Raw genomic sequence first — 19,500 nt, 5'->3', positions numbered from 1 at the left:
CCATGTGTGCAGTATGCATGCATATTTTGTACAGAGACCATACAGTATTTAAAGCCTTGAAAACATCTTGCTTGAGTGGACTGTGTCCAGGTGTACATTGAGCTGCCCCATCAAAACTGTTTCTGATTTGTGGTTTTCACTTTTAAAAAGCACAGAGATGTTATGTGTAATGCAATCTTCTGGCTGTGTTGGACTGTTACCTCAGTGTGTACGCCGTGGAAGACCCCAGACATGCAAACAAAGGAGTCTCTGTTCTGGCTACATGCACCTTTTTCACAGGCGCACATCATGTAAAGGCTTGGCTGGGTATCTTGCTGCAGTGTTAAAACCTGCATTAAAGCTTATGGGCTTCTTTCACAAAAAGCTTTACCAATTGTGAGGGTCGAGTATTTCTGAGCATTGTCGACAAGACCAAAGAATATCAGTCTCTACTGTGCTATTCACACAGAATAAATAGAAAAGAAGTAACAGGAAGCCCATATTTTTTTTACACGCACAGCTGGGGATTGGTTTAATCTTAGAAAGTAGGGAAAGCATTTTAAAAAGTTATATACTCCTTATGATTGGTGATTATTGTTTACGAATATACTGAATATATTTAATCTGGGTTTCTTTATTACACAGTAATCACCGCTACAACCCGACGCAGAAAATCATATAAATTTATCATATATATACTTGAACCTCTAATTTGCCTGATTTCACTTCAAAAGAAAACCACATGTAACAAACCGCCGCACAGCTAATGCATAAGCGTCAATTGGGAAATGATTGACTTGTATACACAGCGAGCGGTCAGAACGAATTTTGCAAAAAGAAAATGCAGACACATTCCCTGAATGTTATGGCTTTGAAGAAATACATGGGTTAACCTCTTCTGAAATCTCAGTATACGAATAAAATACTACACAACTCAGCTAAAATATAATGATTTGGACAGCCCTCGCAAAATTGTTAAGGGAAGCTTTTATGTAGTTAGACTAAAGAAAACTTCCCTATTGAAAAATGCCAGTCAGGTAGTTCTCAGCAGGGGTTCATTTTTATGATTATTTTTGTTATTAGTAAGAAAATAGCCCAAAAAAGCTCAATGTATCATGTTTTTTGTGCTTGTATTACTTGATCATCAATCCAAGACCTAAAGATATTATCTATTAGGTGACAAAAGCAGCAAATAGTAGTGGATGGTTGTTTAAAAAAAAGAGAGAGTGCAAGGGAAAGAGAAAATTCACACAATGGTCACACCTTTATTGGTTTTTTTTTGCATAATATAGTTTATTAAATGTGCTAAAAACCCTTTGCAACCATTAGCTCCTGAGCAAAAGGTGCACATCCTCTTTGAAATCTCACGTTTAATGTTCTCTATTAAAGGATCAGGCACCAAACAGTGAACTCTGTGTTCAGAGTGCTATTCAGCACTGGTGTGTAAGAGTCTATTTGACAGCACCGACAGAGCTGCAACTGACATGTTTTGAAAAGCCCAAATTGCCTTATCCACTAAGAAGGTATTTGTTGACACAACACTGCAAACCTGGAGTGGGTGTTGGTGATTGACATATGACCGCTGCAGCTGGGAAACTACAAAGCTGGACATTTATCCCAATTAGCACAAGCAAATGCATATAAGTGACATAATTAGGGCAGATTTGGAAATGTAGCTAACAACGATGGACGTCGAGGTCTCCGATGTGCGCCGTAAGTAGACAATAAGCTGCTAAAGCTCCTGCTCGACCTCTCACTATAGTTACTCAATCCCAACATCAAAGGAAAGGCAATCTTACGGCCATAGGATGATGGCGTGTGAATGCATGTGTGAGGGTTTTTTATGAGAACATGTGTGTACGGGTTTATGGGTATATATGTGGGTGTGTTTAAGAGCACGTACATATGTTCTTGTTCATCAAAAGGCCCAATTTAAATGTTACATCGTGAGACTAAGCACATTTTTAGAAAGTGAGGACATTTTGCCGGATCTTTACTTCTTCAAAGGGCTGTCAGAGTAGAGGCATGTTTTGGGAGGGGTTGGTGTTATAAATACATTAACTTTTAAAGGGTCAGTTACACAATTTACAAAACACGATTAAAAAAAAATTAAAAGCAAACTTTGAAAAACAGATTAAAGCATCAATCTTAGATTATCTGGAATACCCAGGAAAAAGTTTTAGATGTATCTTGAACATTTAGGCAAAGAAAGATGTGCATTCACTCATCTATCCATTTCCCAGGTGTTTGGCTGCTAGTCTATTCTTCACATCGCTTCCCCTTTCTCGTGTTGTAAAACTCAATGCTGACATCACTGCTCTAGTCCAATCATCTTTTCGCCCGCCTACTTCAAATCAATCTGTCTCCACTCTGTGTACTATAAATCTCACTGCTCATCTTTTATTATCCCATGTGGACTCTTTTGTGCACCCAGTCCTCCACCTCAAGCAAGCCAATCAGTGTATCATGTGTATCTTTACCAGCAGCAGCTAGATTGTGGTGGGATCCTGTCCGAGTTTCTAACACTGGATTCCATTCTGCTGTGATGGGCCATCAAAGTCTAATCGGCAAATTTGATAGTTGTATATCTTCTAATGATCTCTCCTCATTGAATTATGTTTTTATTACCTTTGTTTTTGGGAGCAGGATGTAGGTTACATCTCAAAGTCTAAACAGAGAAATCCTAAATCATGTCCATGGGCATGCTGCATCATGAAATTGGCAAAAGGGGGCGGGTCTCCCCTGAAATATTTGCAGACAAGCTGGTTTTTATTTCTGACGGAGTTTTCTGATTTCCCATGAGCCCCAATTGTTAGACCTCATTGCGCCTTCCTCTTTTTAAAAATCCGGGAAAATGCCTCTCTGTATCATAAAGGAATAGGCAAAAAGATATGTTTTGCAAAGTGGGTGAACTGACCCTTAATCTTGGGATAGTGGTTTAATAGTCATGATGGTTATGCTGATCCTTATGGGGGCAATGCATTATTTCAGTGTGCTTTCACAGTTACCGGCGCTTTGCCCATATTAGAAAGTGCACGATTTTCACACGACTGAAACTACACAGCTTCTTGCACGTGAGCTTATAACTTGTGAATTACTTTGTGTCAGAAAACGTGTCACTTCCTTTTACAGTAAACGAGTATGTTTATATGAAACAGTGTGTGCGTGTCTATGTCTGTGTGTGATTGAAGGTGTGTATGGATCCTGCTGTCCTTGGCCTGACTTATTTGGAAAAGCTCTAATTGATGTGGAGCTTCCACCTCATCGTGTTTTGTCAGGACATGAAGACCTTGCTGCTGGATCAACAAATCCTGGAGCTCTGAATTCTGCCATATGTCCAGCCATGTGTTCCCATCTACCAGCTGGGAGCACTCAGCACCGATCCTGTCTTATTCACTGAGTCTATGTGCGACTGGGACCATGATGCTCCAGAGTGGGACCAGAGATCCAACTAGCTTGTTATTGTAAACTATTACTGCTGCTTTGTCTGGTTCAGTGGGCTGACATGTTGCCAAAACTGTGAGGGCTTATGGATTAATCCATCAGACGTTAAATAGATATAAAAAAAATTAACTTTTAAGTTATTAAGAATCAAACCTTCCAATCATATATTTAATATTTAAATCTGATCTGAAACCTTGTGAAACACACTGACTGTCACATCAAATGATGGAAACTTTTCTGATGCAGGCCTATGAGAAAGAAACTGGTGGACATAGTCATTTTTTATTAATGTTCAGAATTTCCACAGAGACAAAAGCATAACTTGGAAATGTGCCCACAACAGTGGCGGTAAAAAGGCGACACATCACTTTTGACTTGTGTTTTCCTCTCATGCTAACCACATGGTTTGTTTGTCCATTTTCCACTTTTCTTCACTGAGAAATGTGTACATTTCACATTTTCCAGTCTACACCCAAACATAACAATCCATAAACTCTTCTTGTTAAAGGGTGACATCAGCTTACTCAGACATTTATTTATTTAAGTCTGCAGGGCTTACAGGAAAAGACGTGGGCGATCTTACCTGGTTTGGTGACCGAAACTCTTGGTTATTGTCATTCATGTACATGTTGTCACCATCAAACTGTGAACAGAAAAAAGAAAAAAAGAAATAAACATTGTATGCAAGAAGAGGTTTTTTTTTATTTTTTAAAAAGGGTGGTGGGTCTGTGAAAGAGGTACTAAAGAGGAAAAGCTCTTTACGGGTGGCCTGAAGTGTGAGACTAATGACTTTGTCACTTTGGTTAAACCTCGTGGTGGCATGGCAGCATGGGTAATTACTGTTTCGTCAGCGGGCCGGTAATTAGGCTACATGAGCAAAGTGATGAGAGATGGGCTTTTCCCTCTGGGCTGTGCTGTGTGTGTGCGAGAAAGAGAATGAGTGCGGGTGAATCTGTGAGTGCTTACTGTAGTAAAGTGTGCGTGGCTTAGAGGCTTGCACATGTGTGTTGGTGTGTGTGTGTAGCACAATGAGGGCATGCTGCGTCTTTAGATTTGAGCTAATCAGGCAATGAAGGATCGCTTGCTGCAGGTGCCAAAACATTGCTTGTCATGGGGTTAGGACTCACATAACAACAAATTACTTTTGACCCACGGGGATGCTGGGAAGCAACACTGGGTCACCATTTCAGAGTTTCATGCAACATGCTAGCCTTCATGTCTAGCATGTTACTGAGCTAAATTCCCCATCGAGATCAACTATGAGTGCGCTACGAATAAAGAAAAAAACCACAGACGGATTCTGTTTTTAGCTCAAGCGGAAATAAGATTCAGCCGCCACAAACGGCTCGGTAACGGAACCTGTGTGCTGCCAAGGTGACTGAAAAGCTGTGACCACGTTAAGGAGAGCATCGTTGTGAAATGCTCTTGGCTTCCAAAGGCATCAAGGTTTGTCACCGCGCACTTGCGGCAAATAGAAAAAACCTTGACTGGAGCGGGTAGTGTTGCACGTGAACACACGTACACGTAGAAACTCAATGTGTCAAATAAAGCTCCCTTTTTTTTGTTTGTTGATGGAGGCCGTTCTTTGCAATATGACTGCGCAGTCGACTCGGGAACAGACAGGAGAAAAAACACGATCAAACTACACAGCGCTCCATGTCAAATTCCTCAGATGTGAAGATACGGGAGGCCCTTTTCATTTCGGGTGGTCTGCTTTGTGTCGGCAACGAAAGCGACCAAAGCCTTGAAAAATAGACACGCACTGGATATGAGTGGACGCAAATGGATCATAACATATACCTGCTCAAAAACAGTGACCAAATAAGTAGACTAATGGACGGAAATGGGCAGAATTCCTGAGGGGGAAATCTAATATCTGCGCTTGTAGACAGGAAAAAGTCGAAGCAAATGAGCGTGTGAGTGGTGAGAAAGAGAAATTACTGTACATTATTGTAGGAGAAAGGACGGGGGAATGAGTTCCTGCCTCGGGGCAATGCTTGGCTAACGATGCATACTGTGGAAACCCAGGCGAGGATTCACTTGGTTATTCTAATGATTAAATTCATACGAAAACATGAAACTGACACAAGAGGTGCATTTAAGCCTCGTTCACACCTGACATGATTAATCCAACATCACTGCACCAGCAGCTGGAAAATAAAAACCCTGACATCTCATCTTCACATTAAACTGATAATTGTTCAATGCCACATGCTAAAGCTGCTAATTTGCTTAATCAAGCATGCCGGTGTCTATCATCTGACCGAACTGCGGCGGGAAGTGACTGCCGCTCGCTGAGAGGGCCAAACTAATGTTGACCTTGGTGACATAGCTGCAATAAACTCTTCACTCCGCACATGAAAGCCTCTTGTCATCGCCTAACTGAGCAATTTCATTCCATTGAAATCCACTTTGATATCACTGGTGACATAACGCCATTCCGAGAGCTTCTTCAGAATAAGATTCTCTCGGATAAAAAGCGACTGCGAACAATGGCATTTTCAACCCCGCCAACGCCGCCACGGCTCTCATTACAGCTAACTCTGCCACGTGAATTCTTCGAGAGCGAATCCTCGACGGCGTTTGTTTCTGCCCTGCTCTGAAGGAACAAATGAAGTGAGATAATGTTTATTTCCACCAATTACATCTATAATGCAATATTCACCAAAAAAAGGCTCAAACTGCCCAGAAAGGTCAACCATTTTGTGCTTCAACATGGCTGCCCACAGACTGCAATGTAAAGCTCTTTCCTCTTGCTCCTTTTGATAGCTCTCCTTAGCAGTTCCTCACTCTCCCACTTAATATGCCAATTTATCCTCGGCTCAATGCTATCAACTCTGCCATTACTCCACATATACACCGCAGAAATTCTCTCATTCCCCTTTCTCTTCATCTTTCCCCTTTCCCCTCAGTCTCTCCATCTTTCTTTCCACATCCTTCCTTTTTTCACAGTTTCTCATGTTCCCCTTGCTCCATTTTTTCCCCCGTGTTTCTCATCCTCGACACCCTTTTCTCCATGTTGCAACCTCCTTACTTCCACTTCTCTGTCTCCCTGCCTACTCCTCTTTGCCCCATCTTTTCTCTCTTTCTTCACCGGGCCTTGGCATCACTTTCTCATCGGCAGTCTAATTGGGCATTCTGCCTGAGACAAGGGCCTCATTAAGCAGTAATTACACACATGTTGTTTTCGGCAAACATCTCTATTTGGATTGCTTTGCATGGTAATTGTTCAGCAGGGACCACTGCTCGCGATGTTTCCCTCCGTGGCACACGTGGTGCTGGTAGAGAGGAATAAAAACATGGAGAAGAAGGGAGGGGTAGAGAGAGCGAGAGAGGGGGGAAGGAGAGGGGGTGAGAACAGAGAAAAATAATAATAGGCTGTGGAAGAGAGACAAATTGAGAAATAAAGAATGCATACATGGGAGAGAAGGAGGATGAGTAACACAGAGGCAGAACAGAGGCAGCCTGAAAGGATGAAGGCAATGCTGAGGCAGTAAATGGAGAAAGACAATGAATAAATGACAAAAAAAAGGAGGTAGACAGGTTCAGTGTGAAAAGAAAATGAGGTGGAGCTGTAGAGAGGGCATACAAAAAGAGAGACACACAGAATGAGTAAATTAGGTAGAGAAGTGAGAAAGTAAAGACAGTGACAGAGAGAGACGGAGAGACAGAGTCCCAGAACTAGGTCATGCCGTGCAATCATCGAGCGTTTCAAAAATAATGAAGCCACAAGGTGGAAGTAATGCTAACTAGCATATCCAGGGAAAACATGTAATATTTACACAGTGGTAATGGGGCAATACAATGCTGGGATCTTTTATCTTGGGAGTATATTTTTGAGACAGCTGATGACGGAATTGGAGGCAGAATTACAGAGTCCGCCGAGGATCGCGTTTGATTGACGGACAACACGAGACTTCTAGGAAACATCTGTTTGTGAAGAGGGTGGGGTGGAGTTCAACTGCTCTGGGTGTCTGTGTAACGCCCAAACTGCTCAGTGATTAGAGAGACAAATCACCTTGTAGTAATGAAAAATGTCAAAAGCTACAAAGCATCACGACAATTTGGCCGAATTTACACAACTGGACGTAATTATGTCAAATACACAATCACATGCCTGCTAATATTAGCGGCTGCGTTTATTTCAAGTTCGGTTCATTAAGCATTTTATTACTAGCCTGTCTCTATGGGCTGCAGGAATTGTGAAAAGTACATAAGTACATTTATGTTACTACTGGGCTGCAGGGCTGCCCCATGAGCACGAGCTCTTGCTTTTCTGCCGCAGGCACAACTCTTTGCGCTCGCTGAGTGGCAGTAGCACATTCAACCGTCCGCACCGCAGCTGAGCCATTTTACTTCCTTTCAAGTGATCACTTTGCATGTAAATATATCCAAATTGGCATTATCTGTAACATAAGTGTATGGTAATTTTTGTCAGAGGATGTCAAGGTTATAAAACTCAGGATTTCAGCAGTGCAGAAGTGCATCTTGGAATCGGCTGCCTGTTAACGAGGGAGTCTTAATTGGTCACCTTCCTGTCATTATTTCACACTTGTTCCATTGTCTCATAAGCAGAAATATGTAAATGAGAAGAGCTTTATTGGAAATTTGCCTGTATGAAAATACAGTATATGTCAGCACAGAGAGAGTAGGAGAGACGCAAACAGCTGGCTGAACTAGCTAGAATGCAAATACGGTGCAGTGATGTCATGGATATGCTAAATAGCATATGGCATTATCTGAACTGGCTTCCCAGTGAAAGTTAATGACACTTCCAGAAAATGGTGTGAGGCAGTACATTTGTCAAAAAGAGTAGGAAACCCCCGTCACATATGACATGTAACTTTTATTTAGTACTAAACATTTAGCCCACATAGTAGAAATGAGCAACATATATAGGTCATGTGTCACGGGTCAGTCACAAGAATATAAATAAATAAATAAATAAATACTGGGATATGATTAGTTTGAGGAATTTTATGCTACTTGTCTCTTTTTCCAGCTACACTTTAAAGGGAAAATGTCTCATTCAGCTGACATACTAAGCTTTCATATGCAATGCATTATATCAAATTATACATTACTAACCATGGGTACAGAATAAACTGCTCAAAACTTAATAAACTTATAGATTTACAACATTAGAACGATCTATGTCAGCTGTAAAGTTTTAATGTTGTTAAAATATGTATAAGTATAGATAACAACAAACCAATTATACAGTATAGACAAACATGAGAGATTTCCCTATTATTTCTTTCATTATGACAGGAGAACTGCATTATCATAGAACATAACGCCCACTGGGGTTTACCACCTTATTAAATATCACAGCACAACGCCAGTGGCCGCAGATACAATCAGATATCGGCGGCAACTTTGCACGTTTATGCAATCAACACCCTACAGACCTTTGTAATGTATGTAAAAGCATTCAGAAAGGAAAAACTGTATAGAACCCCCCCCCCCCCCCATACATTATCATGTTAAAGAACAACCCGAAACATCTTTTTTTATTACTTTTTCAGTTAATAAAAGAGAATCTATAAGCAGAATATGTAATATTTGTGACTTTAAAAGCCTTTGCCAGTACACCAAGTCTCTAAAAATAATTCTCTCACCGAGTGGAATTAATAAGCCCAGAACAGTACACAGCTATTCTGTGAAGAAAGGGGTGTGGTGGTGGTGGTGGTGAGGGCTCATGCAATATGTATGCCTGTTTGAGCACCCTTCTTCCTCATCTTCCCCCTCTTCTCTTTATTTCTTTTTTACATCCCTCTCCCCCTCTCTCTCTCTTCCTCTCTCTCTCTCCCTCTCTCTCACCAGTCCTCTGTTCAATTAAGCCGTAGGAACCTGAACCTGAGACAATGTGGCTCTGGATTTGATGTTGCCCGACTTGTCAGTGCTGGTTCAAAGCCACAAAGGATGACAGACAGAAAGACTAAAAAAGTAGAGGGAAACAGATGCAGAGGAAAGACAGAAAGAAAGAAAGAAAGTGCTGTAGATTTTCAGAGTTACATAGGAGGAGGAGAGAGAAACAGCGAAGAGAAAAGACACTATAGTAACAATTCTGGTGTTGCGCCACGCCCCAAGCAAACAATGAACATAGGCAAACAATGAACATGGTACACACACACACACACATACACACAAAGCCCATAAAAAGCACAGCCTGTGGCCATGGCGACACATGCTCTGTTGTCGTTAGATAAGGGAAACAGGGCCTCTTCCTGGGTGTGAGAGTTTGATCCTGCGCACACAGACACACACACTAAACACACTACACCCACACGTGCATGTGCAGAGTGAGCTGCAGCACCACTAGGGTCACATCCACAACGCCGCGCATCTTATGTACCCTCACCTTTATCACCTGCATGGTTCATTTTCATATGCAAAGCTCAGGCTATGTTTATCTGAACACACTGTGCTCTGGTCAGTGGAGCACACAGAGCATGGTCAGATATTGACACAACACACGGAGCAGCTTCTTGTATATCTCAGCTGATTTTGATGGAATTTTTTTGGGAGTTATATCTGGCTTGGTGCCATCTTACATAGTATTTGTTTACAGGACTGGAGAGCACGAATTGTTCTAGTGTTGCATTCCTCAAAGGAGAGTTTCAGAAGCATCACAAGACATGTTTGCTTACCTCTCCCACGGCTGCCGTTTAAGAAATATTTGGCTTTATTGTTACTGATTAAGCAATCCATCAACTCATAACTAGTCAAACAACACATGCTAGTGAAACACAATGAACCCTTCCCTCCAGAAGCAACTTAAACACTCACACACGTACAAACACACACACACACATGCACACACAGACACACACAAAGCTCCCATTCATCTACTTTGCAGTTGTACTGGAGCAACCACAAAACAGAAATAACAGTTAGCAGCAAAGGTGGTGAGAGGTGGGAAGGGAGATTGAGACTGCGCGGGGAGGAAGGGGTGTGGGGGGAGTGGGGAGGGTGGGGTAGGGTGGGGGTGGGTGGGGAGACAGGTCGGTTGATGCTAAATAAGGCTTTGTTTCCACCCTGAACTTGGGTTCACTGTGACTTGGTGAGTTTACGGCACGATAAAAATCTCAACGGCGATGATAATGTAGTTCACACCTTCTAATGGAAATATCAGGTTGACAGATTTTGAGAATATAATGAAATTTTATGTTTTGCTTCTTTTTTTCCTGTTTTCTGTTTTCAAAAGTCAGATAAGATCTTTTTTTTTTTGTTCCAAATGCAGGTACACAAGGCAAAACCAAACATAAGATAACCGTGCTGTGTCAAATAGAAGCTTACAGTACCTCGTGCTTGCATTTCCACTGTTGTATCTTTAAAAAGTTCATAATGAGCTAAGCATAAGCACTGGGGAATTTCCTATTTTTAAGATGTTTTGCTCATTTTATACATACAGGAAGCTTAATTTATCTGGTTACCTCATTAGGGTCATTGCCAATGCTTTTTGTAATGTTTCGTAGGGTTAGCAAAACTATAAAGTAGTTTTTTTAAGGTTAGAAAAAGAAATAGGTAAATGTTACGTGCATTCAGCTATTCAGCTTATGCTTACTGTTAGAGAAGGCTAACTCATTCTTACTGTATGGGAAATGAGGTTAACCATGATTCAGCTTTCTCTTCGGTATATCCTACGTTACCATACGTTCGTGCTAACACCCCAGCCTCTGCGTCTCTCTCTTTCTGTGCACCAGCCGCAGAGTTTCTGTGTCACAGAATTAGCGAGATTTAAACCTATGCAATGATCCGTCGTGGCCAAAAGGTATCCATCATGAGTGTGTCACTGCTTTTAAGTGGAAAATCTCATTTTAGTTCACGCTTATCTGAGAATGCGTCAGTTCTCAGAAAAACATTTTTCTTATTGTTTTGGTTTTTTGCTTATTCTCTCTCACGCCTCTCATCTGTGGTGCTTTCTTTCAGAGAAAATCATTCCTCCAGGAGTCAAGGAAGAACAAAATAGAGATAATGTTGCTACATACACTCACCCACTACATCTGTTCAACTGCTCATTAACACAAATATCCTATCAGCCGATCACACGGCAGCAACTCAAAGCATTTAGACATGTAGATGTGGTCAAAATGACCAGCTGAAGTTCAAACTGAGCATCAGAATTGGGATGAAAGGTGATTTAAGTGACTTTGAACATGGCATGGTCTGATTATTTCAGAAACCTACTCAACTTTGAAGCAGATGGCCTACAGCAGCAGAAGACCACACGGTCACCTAAGAATAGGAAACTGTAGCTACAATTTGCACGGACCATTTGACAATAGAAGAGTAGACAAATATTGCCTGGTTTGTTGCCTCCAGCGGTGGTTGGCACAGAATTTGGTGTGATCATGAAAGCATGGATCCATCCTTCTTTTAATCAACTGTCCAGGCACTTTCTGAGTCTTAGTACCTACTCAGCATCAATTCACTTCCCAGTCTACATGAGTATTATTGTTTACTATGTCCTTTGGTGCAAGTTTGTAGCTCAAAAGCCAACTGATTTTCTTTATAAACAAACCAGCAAGCATTCGCTCAAAGGACCACCTTGTTCGAGGAAGCATGTTTGTACTGTGTCAACGTCATGGTCAACGTATGGTTTGTTTGTGCACCGTTGTGGTTTGCATACACTCATTGTGAGCATGAGTGTTATGGCAATTTTGGGCTTTGAATGATGTCTTTGAACTCTTCTTTTTCTAGAATGGTATGATTGTACAGTACACATCTTTAATGACATGCACAAGTTCAAACTCATTTTAGATTTTCTCTTAATTCTACAAGTATACATGCAGGCTCACATACATATATACACCCCTACTAATATTTGGTCAAATGTCCCTTAGCAAGTTGTACCTCGACCGTATGCTTTTGGTATACATCAACAAGCTTCTGTCATAATTCCGACTGGAAATTTGACCGCTCTTCTTGGCAGAGTTCATTTAAATTAGTTGGTTTCCTGTCACAGACCCAGTCTACAAATCTTCAACAGGGTTGAGGTTGGGGCCTTGGGAAAATTAGCCGTATAGTATGGGGGCTATATGTATACATTAACCCTCTGTGGTTGAGAAAAAAAATCTAATTTATAGTCAATAAAGATGTATACTGTCCACAATTATTCTGTACTGTACAATCAAAGGAACAGTTAGAAATCATCAAGAACTCATTAAAAGCCAAAAATTACCAGGACGTTCATCCTGATCATGAGTGTATGTAAACCACAACTGTATTATGGGGGACGACGAGTGTACAACAAGTCAAGCAGTTAGCAAGTCAACTACCTGGCTAACTAATGCTTGCTATCCTTTTCAGTTGCTGAAGAAGCTAGCGGTCTCTCCTGTAAAAAAACAAACAAACAAAAGAAACATTTTTTTGCAGACTTTACAGGAGCTACTAAAAGATGTGGTCCTTATTTCAACCATGATGTGTAGTAGTTGTTTTTCGACTTCAAGCACGTTGTCATGTCCCACTAAATGCTCCATCAGAGGGTAAACATGAAAAAGACCGGCAGATCAACCTGTAACAACATGCTCAGACTCGGAGTGGCAGTTCCAACTCCAGCAGACTTCATTTTAGCTGAAAGGCAAAATTATTTAGGCTCTCACAAGTTATTTATATGATTTGTCTATCTAGAAAAGTACGCGGTCAGTATTCATAGATTTCTTATGCAAGCAGTTCAACTGCAGTTCCAACCAGTTTTGAGAAAAATAACCTTAAAGCAATACGTTAAACATTTATCCTTTTCAATGATTTCCACCCCTTGTATGAACCTTGATTAGTATCTGTCTGTCTGTTCAGTATATGTATCAGAGTGCAAAAGAGGTCACAGCCATGAAATGAGCCACGTGCAAGCGCATGTGCAGAGGTATAACAGAAGAATTCAAATGTCAGACCAAGGTGCCACCCACACGGCCTCCCTCAGCTTACTGTGGTAGCCTTCAACGGCCTGTCGGCTAACCAGTCCTGGGAAACACCTTCCTAGCATCAAGCACAACAGCATCACATGCAACTAGCAGCTAGCAGGTGCTGTAGTACTGTACTGCTATACTTAACAACGAGAGGAAAGTAGTTATCCCACCAGACTACCTGACATTCGCTGTCTGTGGTGGTGTGAATGTGTATTTGCACGTTTGTGCATGTGTGTGCACAGTATGCGTGTCCGTACAGTATGTGCATGTCACTAGGTGAATCTTTGTCAGTGAGGTTTCTCTGGCAGCAGGAGAGGATGCAGAGCACAAGCCACTTTTAACTGACTGGGGTAAACAGTGATGAGAGAAGATAAAGGGCAGAGTGAATGTCACATTACCCCAGCCCTTTGCTTCTGCTCACCACAACATCAGATAACTGCTGCAGGAAAAAAAAAGTCTGGTTTCCTCTAGCATATAATTGGTTATCTCATTGCGATCTACTGTTCTCTTGCCTCTGCACAGAACGAAGTATAAAGAGCAAAGGGAGAAAAAAAAAGTCTAAAGTTTGACTGTTCAGTCAGTGACTAAAATAAATCATTACGAGCGTAGGAAAGGCACCAATCTATTTTCATGGTGGTTGCCACAGATTTAAACATTTAGCACAAAAAACAAATATACAAAGAGAACACCTGACAATAAGGTGGTGTTGTGTTCGCTTTCAAGCAACCTTTTAGAATAGCACAAGCAACGCAACATAGACAGGTTAACACACAACACGTTGACTTGACTAGATAGGGAAGTAATATTGATTATCAGCAACAATATCTAACAACTTATTAGCTCAGAGTTAAGTAAACAGATAACATTTCATATGAAATGAAGCTATGCATTAAAAAAACAAGGTCTGTTAGAAAGAACTTTGGTATATTCTGTCAAAAAGACAGCTTTTGTTATAAAGAGCCTCATGAGATCTTTAAATAAAAAGTAAAGGTAAACTCTAAACATGTCAAAGGCACTTTATTTAGAGTTAATGTGTCTCTCTGGATGCGACCTGATCATAACATAACACATCACCATGTGACTTGATCATAACAACTACCGAGGCGTATTTCGCACCTTCTTCATGTTTTCACACATACCGTAATTAAGAAACTCCTGACATGATTTATAGATTCCAGTAAAATGGTTGCCTTTGAATAGAGACACTATAAATGATACATATGTGTTCGCACATTTGTGTATAAAATATATATGTGAAGGTTCTCATAGGGAGCTCGACATAAATACAGAGAGCAATTTCATCTCAGCATAAAGCCTCCAGAACTGACCAGGGCCCAGGATAGAACCTTGAGGTACACTTTTCCAAATCAACCGGCTAGGGAAAAAATAAGGGGGCTTGGCTATCTCACCACAGCAGTGGGTAGTCTTTTCCTAGATGGATTGATGGCCGGAGAGGGGGCAGTGTGGAGCCTAACCCCTCGCTCACCCACACTGTACCGGGCCTGTGGTTAGAGAGAGCGAGAGAAAGAGAGAGACAGCGAACAGGAAAAAAAGAAGAGAAAGAGAAGACAAAAGCAGAGAAGGAAAGGAGACGACAGGGCTTTAGATTGCAAGGTACAAGCAGGGCATTTGTAAAGGGAACATGTCAAGCCCTCCCGCCCTCTGTCGTGAACCTTTCTCTCCTTCTCCCTTTCTCCGGTTGCCCTGCTCTTCCTCTAGTACGCCGCGCACGCGTGGAGGGGGAGGAGTAACGACATGAGAATTACACAGTGACATGCAGCGCTGTGCTACGGGAAGAATGGAGGTTAATGAGCTGACATACCCTCCACCTCGAACACGCCTCCTCCCCATGCCAACCTCCCTGCTCTCTTTCACACGCTGACAAGCATGTACACAAAAACCCCGGCAAGACAGTGAGGAGTGAAAGCTGGCAGCGAGACAAGTTTTGGTGCACCAAAGGAATGTGGCAAGAGCGCAGTTTACACTCTCTTCACATACAGTGCACACAGCTCACAGCTGTAACTGGGTTATGAACAACTGTGAACATGAGCTAATGTAATTTACATTAGAAATATGGCCTCAGCTAATGCAATCAAGAACTGGGAAGATGCAAGACTCGTTATGCATCAGAAATCAGAGGCATAAAAATATATGGCAAAAAGTCGCTGTTAAAATTCCTACATTTGATCATACTTGTACTGTACTATACTATAGGTGAAGGGACACCAACAGCAGAATGGAGGCAGCAAGTGAAGCAACAGGTCCACTTTGACATGCAAAATAATGTGAAATTTTTAAAAAAAAAAGTGGAGAAATTTAGCAGCGTTGGGACTCACATATATCTGGTATTATGAGGATTCATCCTCGCCTGGCTGTGAACGTATCTACCAGCGTGTCAAGAGCATTTATTTCTTCATTCATAACCCATAAAAAGTTACGCTGCTCATATAGCTAAAAGAAACATTCAACCACAAGTTTTACCAACTTGCTAAACACTATAAAATACAAATAGATAAAACAGCCGATTTATTAAGGGACAATTGTATTTCGTGTCCAGACCACAAACCAAAGGCTATACATATCATTTTCTTACTGCAAAGAGCTCAGACTTCTGTGAATAACTGATTAGGCCTTCAGATTCTCAACCATTTCTTGGTTGTCACGTGGTGATGTGTGGGTGTATAATATGTTAAATAAAACCTCAGTGGCCTTTAAGTTGCATCACCAGAAAACCAACACGCAAAGGTGACAATTTTTACCAGATAAGAGTCCATGGGTTCTCAAGTATGCACAGACACAAATAACACAGAGGGGTAAAAAAAAACAAAACCCAAAAAACAGCCGGCTTCAAAGGAACATTTCAGAAAAACTTTCAGCAAAGAAAAACTTAGCTGAACACCAAGTTCCTACGAGCACAGGTGAAATTCACACGACCACATCTAAAGATAGGTGCAGATGCACTGAAACACTGAAATTGTGCCAATTTTGTTTATTTTCCAAATCTGCAGTTGCCTAAACTGTGTATAGCCTGTTCATATGGCTCAATTTCATCCATCTATTGATTGGTTATAGGATGCTACCATTTAGGGATAGAGACAAAATGTCTCTGCATGCATCCTGCTGCAGTTGATGTGCCTTAATTACCTGAAACTAAATGAGTGAAAAGCACAAGAGTAACAAAACAGCGTCTAAGAAATGAAAGAACTTTAGCAAAAGCAGAAATAGAATTGATAATGATGCGGCGACACAGCTCCGCAGAGCTTGAAAACAATGGAAGATGGATGGTTAGTCATTAGCACCCATTGTGAATCTTTCGAGTGAGTAATTTGTGGGAAGGCTTGTGCATTTTTAATAGTCTTAAACTGAAGAGCCCTAAGAACACAAACTCCATGAAATAATAACAGGCATTTCACCTTAGCACTATCCGAGCCTCTCAATTATTTACCACTAATGAATTGCCTTGGGCAACATTCTTCCTAAGTACAATATCAACCATCCCAGAGAGCCAGAATCCGCTCACTCAAATACTTAAATACATTTACTCAATTATGCTCACTGTCCCCGCAATTAAAGAGCCAAGAATGTCAAGCTGTTTTCTGCTTGCTGTCTCGTATGCTCTGATTCAGCTTTGATATTTCAGCTAAACTCTTCCCCCGGATAGCAATGATTAATTGATAAAAACATTTTCAGAGAAATTGCAACAACCAGGTTCGTGGCTTTTTCTCTGTTTTTGCATCTGTGGTGTGGGTGATGCTAAAAAAAAGCATGTTAGCTGTTAGCAGCGACATATCAGAAAAGCAGGCTAGCAGACACCATCTAAAACACCAGTTGCAATGGCGTACGTATATGTAAGTGTTAGCAAGTGTTTATAAAAGCACATGCTTTATATCTGTTCACGTGGAGTGACAAACCGTGTTATGCTCTATTATTGCATTCAACATTTTTATCACCGCACGATCGGAGAAAAATCACACCCATGTTATTTCCACTATGTAACAGGTCAGGTCAGGCCTGACTAGCTTTAGTCAATTCCATGCTCTCCAGCTGTAAGTCTCTGGCTGTAACTACGTCAGAGAAATTAATGCGCAAAGGATCCTGTTCCTAGACAGCTGGTAGTTGTAAATTCCTATCAGGGAATTAAAAAAATGTATAAAAAAAAAAAAACACCAAAAAAAAGGAGGGAGCGAGAGAGTTTGAAAGAAAACATATACAATTTTCATTTCAACTGCTTTAGGGATTAAGGCTCAGGGCTCTAGAAAAAAACTGCATTAAAATAATCCACCATTTGCATGTTTTATCTCACAAAGGAGGCTCACATAGACACACATATGCAACAACCCCCACTCTCCCTCCCTACCGCCCTTTTCCTCCTCCCCCATTCTGTTTGAGCACACACACACACGTGCGCACATACACACACACACACATCACACATGTACACGCTGCCATCATTAAACACACTCACACACACATCGAGATCAACCTGCTGCCATCTGCTCCACGCGCTCTGTACAATCCTTGCAGAATACATTATTCACTACAATACATCACATCACATTCCCTCAATGTCATAGCCTTGTGCTTGAGGAAGACTCTGTGTGTGTGTGTGTGTTGCGAGTGTGTGTGTGTGTGTGTGTGTGAGCATGCGCGTGTGAGAGAGAGAGAGAAGATTTGCTCTGTTATACGGTAGAGTGGTAGAGAAAATTAGAGACAGTTTTATTTGGCTTTTAGGTGAAACAAGACTGTCAGCAAAACTCGTGTCTGTTACTAGGCCAGATTAAAAATCCAGACAAGGATGTCAGTGTATGAAAGTGAAGGATAACAGCTACTGAGAAAGTGAGAGGAACTGACACATACAAGCAGGAGAGAGAGAGACAGAAGGCAGGAGTTTTTTTGTTACACACTAGGGTCTGCTTTCGTGAAGGACATTCCTCTCAGAGAGTTATCAGGTGTCAAAAGTATGATTTAGCATTTCTCCAAATGTAAGCACATTTTTCACAGTTCATTAATGTGTTTACATTATGCTTTATATCCCTGTTTTTACTGAAGGGGAAGTCGGGGTCGTACTGCGCGGTTTTATTTATTCGATGTGGAGCAACTTTTGGTTTCTGAACTTAGTGGAGAGGAAGAGAGCGAACACTGGAATAAAGCGGCATTTATCTAATGGTCCACCAGTGGAAAATGACGCCACACACGCACAGTAGCTTGGACTTCAAGTCTCAGAGATGACGTAGTTGTATTTGACTTTGAGCAAAGACTTGGAAGAATGAATTCATGTTGGGTTTAGTCTGCTTTTGTTATTTGTTAATAAGAAAAATCCCAGTTTTATTTTTAATGCAGCGACTCTGCATTTGTATTATTTACTTTACTCCAATTGCTTCACTTGATTTCATTTGAAAGATAAATACAGAAACATCGATTACTTTTTTTTTTTTTGCTTGTTTACATTTTTGTCTTTTCTCCCTATCGTTTCTTATGCGCAAACCATGAACATGTTAATGCATGTGTGTCGCTATGTGCGGTGGCAGAGCGGAGGGAGGGAACAGCTGGCAGGCCCACACTCAACCACGTATTGACCTGTTTTGCATTCACCTGTTATTCAACCTAATGTTTCCACTTGGCTCTGCTGCAGCTGAGCTACAATTAACCTCGCTGTGCGCGCAAGGGAAGGAAGTCTTGAGTAATTTTTTTTCAAAGCAGTTCGTCAAACTTCCCCAAATGTCATTCTGCCCACTGTCTTAAAATTAATGTTTTTTACTTTAACTTTCCCACTCTGAAGAGAAGAGAGGCGAGACATCTAACCCTTCTGAGATCTACAGTTGCTATAAATGTGGCCTATATTCACACAGCGCTAAATTCTTTTCACTTGATGCACGTAATCTGATTGCAGATAATTAGCCTCTGAAAATGTTACTTGCCTTTCTAAACCTCATGAATGACAGAAAACGCTGCTGCATCCAACCCTTCCCTTATCTGCTCTTCACTCGGCTACTCCGCCTCCTCTCGCTTTTTTCCCACCCTCCATTTCCCCCTCCCTCCTCTTTTCCCAGATGCCCTCTCAGCTCTTGCTTGTGTTTGGGCTGCAACTGCGAGGGGTCACTGCCTGCCTTGTCTCACACGTGGAGCACTGAGAACGTGTGTGTGTGTGTGTGTGTGTGTGTGTGTG

The 19,500-nt window shown here is 41.4% G+C and overlaps 1 protein-coding gene across 3 annotated transcripts in view; it reads right to left on the bottom strand.

The window, feature by feature from the left end:
* Window positions 1-19,500, bottom strand: part of LOC102202971 (TOX high mobility group box family member 2-like) — an 80,352-nt gene that overhangs the window by 36,666 nt on the left and 24,186 nt on the right. For 2 of the 3 annotated variants that reach the window (XM_005732962.2, XM_005732963.1), the window contains exon 2: window positions 4,007-4,066. In XM_005732962.2, coding sequence (XP_005733019.1) covers window positions 4,007-4,066 — 60 coding nt within the window. Of the gene's footprint in view, window positions 1-4,006; window positions 4,067-14,743; window positions 14,837-19,500 lie in introns of all 3 variants that reach the window. The other variant, XM_005732961.2, reaches the window with a different exon arrangement.

Source organism: Pundamilia nyererei, unplaced genomic scaffold (genome assembly GCF_000239375.1).
Source record: "Pundamilia nyererei isolate P.nyererei 1_Seehausen unplaced genomic scaffold, PunNye1.0 scaffold00049, whole genome shotgun sequence".
Lineage (NCBI taxonomy): Eukaryota > Metazoa > Chordata > Actinopteri > Cichliformes > Cichlidae > Pundamilia > Pundamilia nyererei.
Note: the sequence above shows the minus strand (reverse complement) of the source record. Positions and strands in the feature narration are given on the sequence as shown.